The following is a 12,779-nucleotide window of genomic DNA, read 5'->3' on the forward strand; positions in this document are numbered from 1 at the left end:
TATATGTTTGTCGCTGCTAATACGCTTTTTTCTTTTCTTTAACAACACTTTCCAGATGTAGAGAATCCAATACATTAAATATTAAAAACTGATATGAAACATTAATTGCATAAAATTGATCCAAACATTCAAACTTTAATAATATGACATAAATTAAGTACAAAATACGTTATATATATTATACAAAGTCTAGTATATAAATAATATATAAAGGTAGAAGGCTTTAGCGGGTGGCTGGTGGCAGTTGGTGGCGCTGGAAAACGCCGATAACCAAAGAGTTAGAGAAAATGCAAACATATATCGTGTAATGGGGAAAAGAGAAGAGAAGACGACCTAAAGGTAGAAGGCTTTAGCGGAGACAAATGTCGCTGCTATATATTGACGTCGCCACAAATTTAATGTACCACGAAGGATTGCCAGTTACCATTGGATCATGATGTTCAATCAACATAGGGTGTTCGTCCATCATCGATCACACTAATCGTGGTTAAAAAGCCTTAGTGGCAACACTTAAACACGTTTATTAAATGTTAGTTGCTAAAGGCGTCGCCACTATAACATCAATTTCTTGTAGTGTCTAGGTTAAACCTATTACGATGACATATCTTTGCTACATTTATTTGTTAATTTATTAGATTTTTAAAGTCTACCGAGACAACATGTTGAATTTCATACATCCATAGATACTAGCCCTGTCGAAAATACCCGATACCCGAATTACCCGCCCGATTTTTTCTAGTAACGGGTAAATCTGGTATCGGGTAAAAAATTTCGGGTAATTAGGTAACCCGATTTTTTTTTCAAGTCGGATATAGGGTACATTTTTTGGGTTTCGGGTATACCTGAATTACCCAAATTATTTTAAAAATTCATTTTTTTCGTAGAGCTTGTACTAGTTTTTATTGCAACTAACAAACTCATTATCTTGACGAAACTGTAGAACAAGAAAAAACTTATGGCAACAATATATTAAACATTTTAAACTTTTAACTTAAGATCTTTAAGTATTTGTTTTTAACATCTTATTAGATTAGATTAAACTGTTAAAAGATTACTTCATATCTCAAGTATTATTGACAAAAAAATCTCAATGTTCAAAGTTGAGTAACTTCGTTTATGTCTCGTTTGTTTATATAAACAAGACTAATAGAGCACGACATATTTATTTCATTAAATTTATTTTCAAGTATCATTTAAAAAAATTATATATTTCGGATAATACCCGAATTACCCAAACCCGACCCACTACACAAATTACCCAAACCTGAATTACCTGAATTTAATTTGGGTCGGGTAACGGGTATTTTTTAACATGAAAACCCGAATTACCCGAAACCCGAAAAAATTATCCGATCAACACCCCTAATAGATACGGTACACCTTCGTTTAGTCACATTTGCTAGCTACCAATAGCCACGACACATTTTCACCAAAAGTAGTTCAATTAGACTTGGCAATGGGGCGGGTTTGGAGCGAATCGACTTTGATCCAAACCCTTTTAACAAATTTCAAAATCTGATCCAAACTCGCTCCGTAACCGGCAGAGTTTTGAATAATCAAATTCATACCCTTATCCACTGAATCAACGAATATCCAAACCCGCCCCGTAACCCATAGGCTTTTTGAATTATCAAACACATTTTACTTAATTCATAAAATAATATTTCTTAAATAAAACAAACATTGATTTAGAAAACATATTACGTACTCGAGGACTTCCGATTGGAATTAAAAATCACTATTATGGTAACTTCTGATTTATTTTTTACTGTGAATTGTAGTGATAGAGAATAGCGATGACAAACTTTCATTCAGTTGATGAATGAATTTATTGATTTATGAATGAAGTATGATGATTGCTTGATGAAATATAAATGAAATGACATCATAATTCTTAGTAGAAGACTGGAAGTCTAGAAGTCGACTCCTCGATTCTTATGTATAAACAGTTTGGACTTTGGCATTTTCCCTTTGGACTTTCAATTGGAATTAAAATTAAACTTTAAGAAATATACAATATAAACCAATAATTCAAAATTTATATGGGGCGAGTTATAAACGGAGCGGATCAGTGATGATCCATACCCGACCCTTTTAGTAAAAGGGTTAGTGGGTATGGGTCGTTAACGGGTAAACGAATCAAAAACTATGCTCCAAACCCATATAATTCTTAAGGGTTTGGATCGGATCAAGGTCAAAACCCGCTCCATTGACAGGCCTAAGTTAGTTCAATACCGTCGAATAGACCATTTCTTGTAGTGTTAATAATTTTTTATTACTTGTTTTGAAAATACACAAAAGCAGTTTCAAACATAAACCGGTTAACAATTACTCCGTATAATTAATACTCCCTCCGTCCCAAAATAATAGTCCACAGACAAAAAACACACAGTTTAAGAAAACATTAATTACCATTAACTTTATTAAATGAAATGACAGTCTTACCCTTATGTTGCATTTAATTTTATGGTTGTTGTATTTAATTTTATGGTAATTTAACTAATAATGAGGGATATTATGGTAAAAGACATATTTATTTTTAGAAGTAGACAATTATTTTGGGACAAACCAAAAAAGAAACATGAACTATTAATATGAGACGGAGGGAGCAACTGTTTGAAGTTTCGAAATGAAGTTAACATGCATATATTAATTAGTATAACTGAAAAGCACCGCTTGAGTACGTGCTTGGTAACAAATTTTAAAGCAACACTGAATGAGACAAGATACGTATAAAAATTAAAGAGCCATGCAAATCATATATGATGAATCAACTTTGCAAAGGACTAGGCTCGACAGAAGCGTATAAGAGGAGGTCAGGGTCACACTCGAGTATGTCCATTTCTTCTTGGCCCAGCGTTACCCATGCTTCAACCCCATCACCGCTGCTTGTATCCATCAATATTATAATATTGGCATAAAGAGGAATATTGTCGTTAAAATTCCCATAGCATGACCACACTGGCTTTCCCCATCCAAAATCTGCTTCATATAACCCAGAATTACACATGCTACTAGACGAGTAGTAATCTGCATCATAGCGTGACATTTGACCCCCTAAACGTTTCATCCCATCAACAATATAATCACTCCCTTGTTCGCCTTTAAACTTCTCAAGAAATATACTGTCAACTTTCGCTATACCACCTTTAACGTGCCCAATCATCGTCTCCAATCTTAAGCTATCTTTTAACTCACAACTAGCTACACCTGTCCAACAAATGTTCCCAATGGCATTTTCAGGTAAAGGTGGCGTAAATCTTCCTCGTATATTCATGGCAAATTGCAAAATGGATGGTCTTTTTCCATGTAATGTCCTTGCAGCAGTTGTCGCGCACTTCCAAATCAGTGACGTCACTGCTACAACACGAGTGGAGGAGATAGATGATGATGCAGCTGCTTTCTCCTTTAGTGCTTGTAGTGCCGAGGAATCAAACCGAAATCTCTTGGTGGAACACTTTCCACTCTTCAACATCAAAGGCCTTACAGCTAAGAATGATAGAGGGCAAGATGCATTTGAAGCTGCTTTAGTGTTGGGATGGAATAGAGATGAAGAGACAAAATTAGGGTAAAGCATCTTCTGGGGATCTCCCTTTGCTGTAGACGCCCAAGCATTTAAGAACGTCGAGTATGTGCGACCATCAATAAGCTTATGCGAATTGTACATGGAAATAGCAACACCACCACAACTAAAGAAGTTCACTTGGATCATAACCAGATATTGTCCTCGTGTTGGTTCATTAGAATTTAGGGGGAGTAGCCCCTGGAGTAAATTGTAATCTGGTTTGGCTACAAAACTTGAGAGATCACCATCAACTTGTGTCTCGACATAATGCACACCTTCGTCATTACATTCAATATGGTTATCATCGATATACTTTCCTGCAAATGGGTAAAATCGAGTGAGTGTTTCCGACAATGAATCCCTTAATAGTTTGGATCTTTCAACCACCAAGTTGTCGATGCTGATGTTGATGTTGGTGTTTCCATTAGCATTGTTTGGATAAAAGAAAATAAATGGAACGTAAGAGGGAATGTTGATTTGATCCAATGCAGAAAGCTTGTATAATCGGAGTTCATGGGGAGTTGGCTTAGCAGGCTTCACATGTTGTATAGAAATAACACGGATTCCACTTTTGCTCTTTTCTTGGACACTTTTAACACCACCATGCGTCTGCGAAAACTTGAATCTGCATTATAAAACATGAAAAATAATTGTCTTATATTCAAAAGAATTAATGAACCCTATTTGCAACCAGAAACCAAGTTCAATTAATTTTTAATCACAAAGAAGAGTGCACGTACTCTTGAGGTATTGGACTTGGTCGTTGAGTTGAAAAGAACCGAGGTTCATAAGAACATTGCTTCGTAGTAATGAGATATGCAGCAAGTAATCGTTCACGCACAAGAAGAGGCTGCTTGGATGCCTTTGAGGAGACCAACAAGCTACCGAATAGCCTTATCATTTTCACCTGAAAGCCTTTTCAACTAGACTGTATGTAAGATGTTGATGCTTTGTTTCTTATTTGAATCTATATATATAGGTAAATGTATAGGAAGTAAGTTACTATAAAAAGAAAAAAAAAACAGAAAGTTTGTATCCCATCTTGAATGATTGCGTGTGTATAACTATATCAATTATTATGTGTGTAACTATATGAAGAAAGTTTGTGCCACATCTATGATTGCGTATGAATATATATATATATATATATATATATATATATATATATATATATATATATATATATATATATATATATATATATATATATATATAACTATATTAAGAAAGTTTTCTCACATCTTAGATGAGTGTGTAGCATGCCTACAACTATATAATAAATGTGTGCATATAACTATATTTTGAATGATTGTGTATGTATAACAAAGAGTATATTACTAAAAAGTGAAAATCATATATATGATTATTGTAGCACCTTGAAATCTTTAACGATTTACTTATCCCAACTAATTCCAAGCAATTACCCAGTAAATTTTCTAATATAATCACATACTACCGGTAAATTATTGAATTGTTTGGTTTTGGTTGGATTTTAGATGAAAACCACCTAAATCAAATCATATGTTTTTAATCGATCAAAATTCAATACCGCTCTTTTAGCAAATATATTATATTAAAATGGTTGTTAGTAGATTATTTTCACCCATCACAATTATTGATTTCGTTTTTACAGTATATATTATTGTTTTTATGGTAGATTATTTTCTCTTCATTAAATAATTCAAGATTAATAAAAAAAAATCACATCCGCCCCTTAGATTTGTAATGACGTCGCCAAGTAACCCTTTTATTTATTAAGTTTTTAATTGTTTTTTTTTTGAAGTGTCATCTATTTCTAAAAAACTTCTTAAATCAACTTATGAACTTGAACCATCAAGCTCAACGATAAAATGCAACATCAGATCCCCCTTGATTGGAATTAATAAAGGACGTTATAGTGTTGGTCCCTTTGGTTTGGATACATTCATACTTTTGGTCTAATTTGTGAAAAATGTACAAGACGTATCCCCGTGGTTTGGAAAACTACACATATGGTCCCTGGTGAAAATAAAAATACAATTTTACACTTTTTAATTTCTTTTTCCTTTTACCTATTTACAATACTTATTTACAATACTTAATAATTGAAAATTAATAAAGTACCACTCACCCCACCCCATCCCAACCCTTTTCCTCACCCCCACCCATTCACCTCTTTCTTCTACCCCTCAATTGAAAACCATAATTGCATTCAATCTCATTTATAATATTTAATAGAGTAATAGACAATTTATAGAGAAAACTTTAATAGTTAATGATGGGGGTTTGGTGGGTGGCAGTTAACTTGTTGCACCACCACCATTTCAATGTATCAATTGTCGAGAAGGAGGGGCATGAGGGAATATTGCTAATGATAGTGATGAAAACAAGAAAGTAGGTTTTAAAATGTGTGAGAATTTAAGGTCTTATTGTGGTGGGGATACAATCGAAGATCCTATGGTGGATGCCAGTGATGCATATGTATTTACTACCTTTAACAGGTATTTAATAGGAAAAGTAACAGTTTTAGTCCCTGAATTTCTCATCTTGTTCCATAATCTACTCCTTCATATCATTTATTTAATTCGTACTTTGTGAGATTCCATTTTGTCTCCTTGAACTTCTATAAGTTCTCCATTTATTTAATTCTAATTATTTTAGTATACTCAGGTAGGCACATAGTCACAACAAGTTAATGATATTTTTCTAGATAACATGATCATTTTAAGTTGCACGCAAGAAATAATTAAGCATAAAATGACAAAAAAAAAAAAAAAAAAAAAAAAAAAAAATATCAAAGGGACAAGTTTATTAACATGTCGGTGAGTTAATTAGAAATAAGTGTTACATTTCTTCTATATCTCAAGTTTGATGCATGAATCATAAGATTGTTTGACTAGAATTGTTGAGAATCTATTTATATGCTCTATATATTTAATTATTTATACATTCATGTTTCAATAGGTTGTTTTATCCTCTCCTTTCCAAACATCGAAGACGATGCTTAATCTTAAAGTTGGTGAGGAGTTTTGTATGTTAGTTTCTACTTTCCTCATGCATATCATCCAAAACATTTCAAAAATCCAAAAAAAAAAAATTATTTTCTTATTTTCACTTTTAAGTTCATTCATTTCAAAGCATCAAATAAATCAAAAAAATATTTTTAATTTTTTTCCACAATTTCTTTGCATTTCCTATTGTTAATCATCAAAATAATTACAAAAAGATTTTATTTTCAACCTATTCTTAGTTTGTATTCCATCTTAAAAACTTATAAAAATTCCAAAAAGATTTTATGTTTTTAGCATTTTTATCTTTCCGCATTGTAAAAAAAAAATCAATCCAAGACAACCTAACCTTTTTAAAAAAACAGTTGAGTTGGTATTTGAGTCGTATGCCTTTGAGATTAGACATGCTCGTTTTTTTCAATAAAAATTTAAAAAACAATCTAATCACACACGGACACGTCTTCTGAAGCTACTCGTGCAAAACAAAAAATGAAGGTGTTGTCAACACTGAAACATAATAACAGGTATACGTTAGCCCTTGGAACGCACAACCGGTCTTATGATTCGTTATTGCTCAATCAAACCTAAACTCCAAATTCAATAAATAAAAGAAGGAATAAAAAAATTTCAGTGACCCGAACCTTCCAACGCTCTAAAAACTCCTTTCTATCTATTACCTTTTAAGTATCTTGCTTGAGGACATAGTTTCTAACTATACTTACGGGTCCTTGCGTGTTTACATCAGTCACCTGAAAAATACCTTAGAAGTCTCTAACGGTAATAAACCGTGAGATGTCCTAACAATAGAAAAAATCAAGGACGAAAGTATAAAGAATTAAGCCAAAAAAATAAAACAAAAAAATGTTTTGATCAAGTAAATAAATGGATAATTCCACAGTTTCGAGTCAATAAGTGGATAATTCTACAATTTCGAGTCAATAAGTGGACAATTCCACAGTATCGATTCAATAAGTGGATAATTCCACAACAACTTGAATTGCATAAATAAATACAATTAAAAACTTGGCTGCCAAAAGATTCCCTTAGACTTGGACTTGAACTTATAACATTAGGACTGATTGTTAACTACTTTGACTGGTGTAAGTGGTATGAAACAAGCAACCAATTTGGGTAAATCCTAAGGAATTTTTAGTAAAGATTTTTTAGAAAAAGATTGTTGTTGATCAAAAAAATAGTTGGATTCGGTCATTGTCATGTTTTGCAAAATGATGATTGAGCATATTTTTCATCATATATATTTTCACGAGAGTAAGACCATAATTTGTTCCATATATATGCTAACCCAATACCGATAAAAATGAACAAGTGTTGTAACTTGTAACAACCCGAAAATTTTAGATCAAGCAAGGTCTAAATCTTAGATGAGTATAAGTGAAACAACATTGCAAGCTTGATGCATTATATCATCTAAAGCCTTGAGAGCATGTTTATAAGCTAATAACTAAGTGTAGATGGGAACCTATGTTGATTTATGTTAATGAAAGTCAACATAAATCAAAAGGATAAACTTAAAACCATAAAATATCACACTACATTGGAGTTTTCGGCCTAAGGAATCTAATTCCATATCAAAACCGAAAACACATGCTTTTGGACAGCCAAAAACCAAAAACCCTTTTGTATTTGACTTAGGGCCGAAAACCCTTTTCTATTTGACCTAGAACCGAAATCACTTCCTTTTTGGAAGTATAGGACCTAAAACACTTAGTTTAAGGCCTAATAAGACCGAAAACTACCCCTATATATAAGTGTATGTCCGCAAACTCAATTAATTTCTCACAAATGTCATCTGAAGGTCGATCTTGTGGTTCAATTAAAAGTCAGTGAAAAGTGCATACTCACCCTTTCAGGAGATGCTATTGTGGTTTAGAAGCTCGATTTGTTTCATTTCTCACAAATGTCGTCTGAAGGTCGATCTTGTGGTTCAATTAAGAGTCAGTGAAAAGTGCATACTCACCATTTCAGGAGATGCTATTGTGGTTTAGAAGCTCGATTTGTTTCCTTAATCTGTGTGTTTTTTTGTTTGTGGACAATAATTTTGGGACGGATGGAGTATAATGATTTTCTTATAATTTTCTCTAGTAATAATAATATTGGATTAGTCTCATAATATATCTCAAAAAATTGATAAAAATTTAAAATTAGGGTTTGTGTAGTGTTTTAGGAAATTGTTTGGAATAATATCCAAACCTTTGTAATTGGTAAAGACTGGTTATAAATGGAATAATTATCATTAGTTACTGGTTTTATCTCATGTTTATATAATGTAAGTGTCATGGATATATGAACTTGTTTGACCTATGAATGATAAATTACAACAATAGAAAATAATGACAAGAATCAATCTAACAAATATTACGTAGAGACCTTATCTTTAAATACTGAAACCAAACCATATGATGAAGAAGAGTTCTGAGCATATGGCTATAAAAAAAATTGCAAGGTATTAAATAGTTTCTACTCTGTAAAACCTTACACAGCAAGTGTTGCACGTAGATCAGAACAATTAGTCTTCCAAAATCCAATCTTGTCATGTTTTCTGTCATACATAACAAGAGTATTGCGAAAAATAATGCCTGCATGCATTGCAACAAACATATAATAATCAATCACACAAAATTTTCATTGATAGCAACAAAATTAAAACCCGTATAATATATACTCCATTAAACTTAAATTACCTCCAAGCATAGTCGTTGGATCCTTTCCATTTTGAAAAATCCCCAAGCAATATGCACCATGCACCTTTGAGTGCTTCACAAATATCACACACCTCAGAATATTTAGCAAACAGACACCATTAATGTTTAATGAATTTGATTTTCTAAATATTGGAATAATTGCTTACTCTGAACAAGTAGTTCTCTGGGGTTAGTAAGAGCTTTTCTCCCTTCCCAAACACCATTTCAACAGAAGGAAAGCTCTTCACGAGCTGTGAAACATCACTGGAATAACATTATAACAGATTAACAGTCCTCTGTACTTCCTATTTATATACTTGAATGCGATATATAATTACTGAAATACCTTCCAGCACCAGAAAAGCAAATGTCATCATAAGTTGGATCAGGACCTTTTATCTGTTTGACAGAATGGACTTCATTCATGATCTGCATATCCAAGATTTGAAACTTAATAACTATATATAGGAATGAAATTAAGAAGACTAAAGAATCTTACAGCTTTCTTAAATGCAAGAAAAGCTGCTTCAGGTAGGTAACCATATGTTGTTCCACTGTCTAAAACCGTTCCAAGACTTCCATTAAAAACACTCTGACTCAAAGGTAACCGCTTTCCAGCAACATGTAACTCCTTCAGCTCAATATTGTAATATGGGCTGTTGATGCATCAAATGTAATGTTATTATGTTAAAAAAAAAAAAGTGAAATTTATAGATATAAAGCATACCTACGAGTAGGGTTTGAGTAGGAATAGACCATTCCTGAGGGAGGTGAAATGTCACCAAGAACCATGGCACCACCAACAATATCCATTCCACCATAACACAAAGAGAAGGAATCACTGATTACACCTCGGTCAACAAGTTGGTCAACTAGACTCGGATAACCACGACCCAAACCTATTATTCCATCTGCATGTTGACTGTAGAGATCACCAGTTTCCACATTTTCACAACCGAAAATGGCACGTTGAGGTGAAACTTCACTTTCGTTGCCAAATGATATGATGTCTTCACCAAGAACACCACTGCTAGTACTGAATTCAGCGTATACATTTTCATACACACATTGCTTTTTGTCCTTGTCACATGTGCAATTCTTGTTGCACTTCACAGATTTGTAAGTGCTGGATAACTTTGGATCAAACTTTGGATCCTGTTATGTTCAATAATTAACTTTCAGAACCTTAAGAAGAAATACATGATATCACGTAAATATGCAAAAAGGAAAGAGTACCTCATGATTGCCACATTCTTTACAAGTAGAACATGGAACATAGGTAACAGTACTCCCTGTGTCCACAATAAGAGCAAACTTCTTCGGTGGAGATCCAATCCACAGCCACGTTGTGTAATACCTAATAAACATCAATTCAATAAATCAAGTATGAAGATTGAAGTGATCCGAAGTGACTTCTGATCATTGTTAATAGATCGAGGAAATTAATCGATACCCGTCGATGATGAGATCATCATGAAGAGCCATCCGCGCGTTGCGGCGATGAGCGTCGGATTTCTGGAGGTGGCGCCGGGATTTGCCGTCGCCGGAGAACGAAGAGATCGGGGAGGAGTTAAGAGGAGAAGGAAAAAGAGGTAGAAACATGGTTTGACGATTGGAACCAGCATTCGGAGGATGGAGAATAGTAGTTCTTGGATCATCAACGACCGCAGAAACAAACACAGACGACCATAGATTATTAAACAGAACAAAACTCGACAGGATCAGGATAGCAGTAGTAGACGAGGCCAGTGCCCCGGTGAATCGTGCCATAATTCGTTAATCACTGAACTGTTGCGTCTGTGGATCGAGAAAAAACGAAGAAAATGACCATATATATGTCGCTCTTACTCTCTCATGAAGTTGTAGAGTTCCGATGGAGTTATCGGTGACTGTGAGTAACGTTTTCCCGCTGAAAAGCTATTTTAATTCTCATTCGAAAGTGCCGGCGACGACGTTGATCGGATCTAGGCGTGACATGAATACGTGGATCGGATCGTTCTTAAACAGATAATGATGCACAATATTCCTTCACGTGCTTTCTCTCTCTTCACCATCACTTTTGTTTTAGGTAGTGCTCGATATTATAATTAAACTAACGCTTCTCGATTAACAAAATGGGCACGTTTTTTTTTTCTTTTTTTTTTTTTTTTGGTTTTTGAAAGCTAATCATTCTCTCCAAAACACCACATTTTCTCTAAAAAATAGAATTCAAATAACACGTTTATTATATGGGCTCCTCATCTTAGGCTAATATAAATAATAATCATTAGATTTTAAACTTTGGTTACCATTTCAAACATGGATGAGTTTTGAACTAATAATACCCTAAGATAGAGATGTGATACATAGATCCATATAATAAACATAAAACATGTAGTTATTTGGTTGAGTAATTTCAAACTTGTGTTTTGTATTTGAATTAAAATTTGTGCCTAATAAACTAATTATGAAGTATGTACACTCCATAACTTATTCTACACCATGTAAAAATATTAATGCACAAATCTAGCAAATAAACTCTCAGATACATAGTTTTCCAACTAGAATGAATAGTTAGAAGCTCATCAAACGGTTTCGAATTTGTTATTTATGTTTGGAACTCTAATTTAAATGCAATGTTGGACAAGAAGATGTCTTGAAATTCTACTTTTACATCACAATATCCCTAACACATTATAATATTTAACTTTTATCATTTGATAGTCTCATAGAGTCGATGAAATGCTTGAAATCCTACATCGCTTCTTTGTATGGACCGACATAGAATGATGCACTATAATTCATCATACAATATTCAAGCGCACATTCTACGCAAAAAGATCAAAAAGATCAGTGTATCGTCAAACTCAATTTTTGTGTTCACATTTTTCTTGCCTTTATAAATTTCGGTAACAAGCACTAATGTTTACATGCCCAACATGTTATGTTTTTCTTGTTTTTTATATTGACATTATAACGTCCCAAAAACCATAATAAAATTTTTAATTTTTTAAACAAGATTTAAAGCCATTTTCATAAAAGTTAAACACAAGAAAGATAATTGTTTAACAAAGCTGAATCAAAAACAAAGTATCATATCAAAACATCTCTCAAATCATAAAGTCTACTGGATGATGTGTATAGTCACGCATTTGCTCTGCCCCGATCCTTAGAAGTATCTAAAACATTTTAAATCTACAACTATAAGTCAAAGCTTAGTAAGTTTCCCAAAATATCTCATACAACAATACACATACAATGCATGAAAAAAAGGCCTAAAGCACTAGGTTGGACCGCTACATGGGCCTTACTATAACGATGGATTGTTCTCATTGGGTGTACAACAAGAAGTTGGATCGCCCTCCATGGGCATATAACATAAATTTAGACCACCCGACTATTTTGGACTTCAGCACACAGCTGGACCGCCTTGACCCATATACAATATGTCGACATACGCATATAACAAAAAACTACCAAACAACAACCACATGTAAGGGCTCAATCATCAATATATGATCTAAATCCTAATGTTTGACCTAAATT

General features: G+C 33.4%; 2 protein-coding genes across 3 annotated transcripts; both read right to left on the bottom strand.

The window, feature by feature from the left end:
• Positions 1–2,643: 2,643 nt before the first annotated feature.
• Positions 2,644–4,493, bottom strand: LOC145090610 (epi-neemfruitin B 7-O-acetyltransferse L7AT-like). Its single transcript, XM_079028753.1, has 2 exons — positions 4,306–4,493; positions 2,644–4,190 (listed from the first exon to the last, which is right to left on the bottom strand). The coding sequence occupies exons 1-2, from the start codon at positions 4,464–4,466 to the stop codon at positions 2,771–2,773; spliced, it is 1,581 nt and encodes a 526-aa protein (XP_078884879.1). The 5' UTR covers positions 4,467–4,493; the 3' UTR covers positions 2,644–2,770.
• A 4,426-nt stretch (positions 4,494–8,919) lies between these two features.
• On the bottom strand, positions 8,920–11,317 carry LOC145087503 (aspartic proteinase 36-like). 2 transcript variants are annotated; one of them, XM_079025465.1, is made up of 8 exons: positions 10,708–11,317; positions 10,491–10,611; positions 9,982–10,409; positions 9,754–9,910; positions 9,601–9,683; positions 9,422–9,518; positions 9,255–9,327; positions 8,920–9,149 (listed from the first exon to the last, which is right to left on the bottom strand). In XM_079025465.1, exons 1-8 carry the CDS (start codon positions 11,022–11,024, stop codon positions 9,046–9,048), a joined length of 1,380 nt encoding a protein of 459 aa, XP_078881591.1. In that variant the 5' UTR covers positions 11,025–11,317; the 3' UTR covers positions 8,920–9,045. The 2 variants fall into 2 exon arrangements, with proteins under 2 accessions (XP_078881591.1, XP_078881592.1); XM_079025466.1 differs by lacking the exons at positions 8,920–9,149; positions 9,255–9,327 and having other exon boundaries at positions 9,422–9,505.
• Positions 11,318–12,779: the final 1,462 nt, after the last annotated feature.

The sequence above is a fragment of the Lactuca serriola genome, chromosome 2 (assembly GCF_051521515.1).
Source record: "Lactuca serriola cultivar US96UC23 chromosome 2, Lser_US96UC23_V15, whole genome shotgun sequence".
NCBI classification, from domain to species: domain Eukaryota; kingdom Viridiplantae; phylum Streptophyta; class Magnoliopsida; order Asterales; family Asteraceae; genus Lactuca; species Lactuca serriola.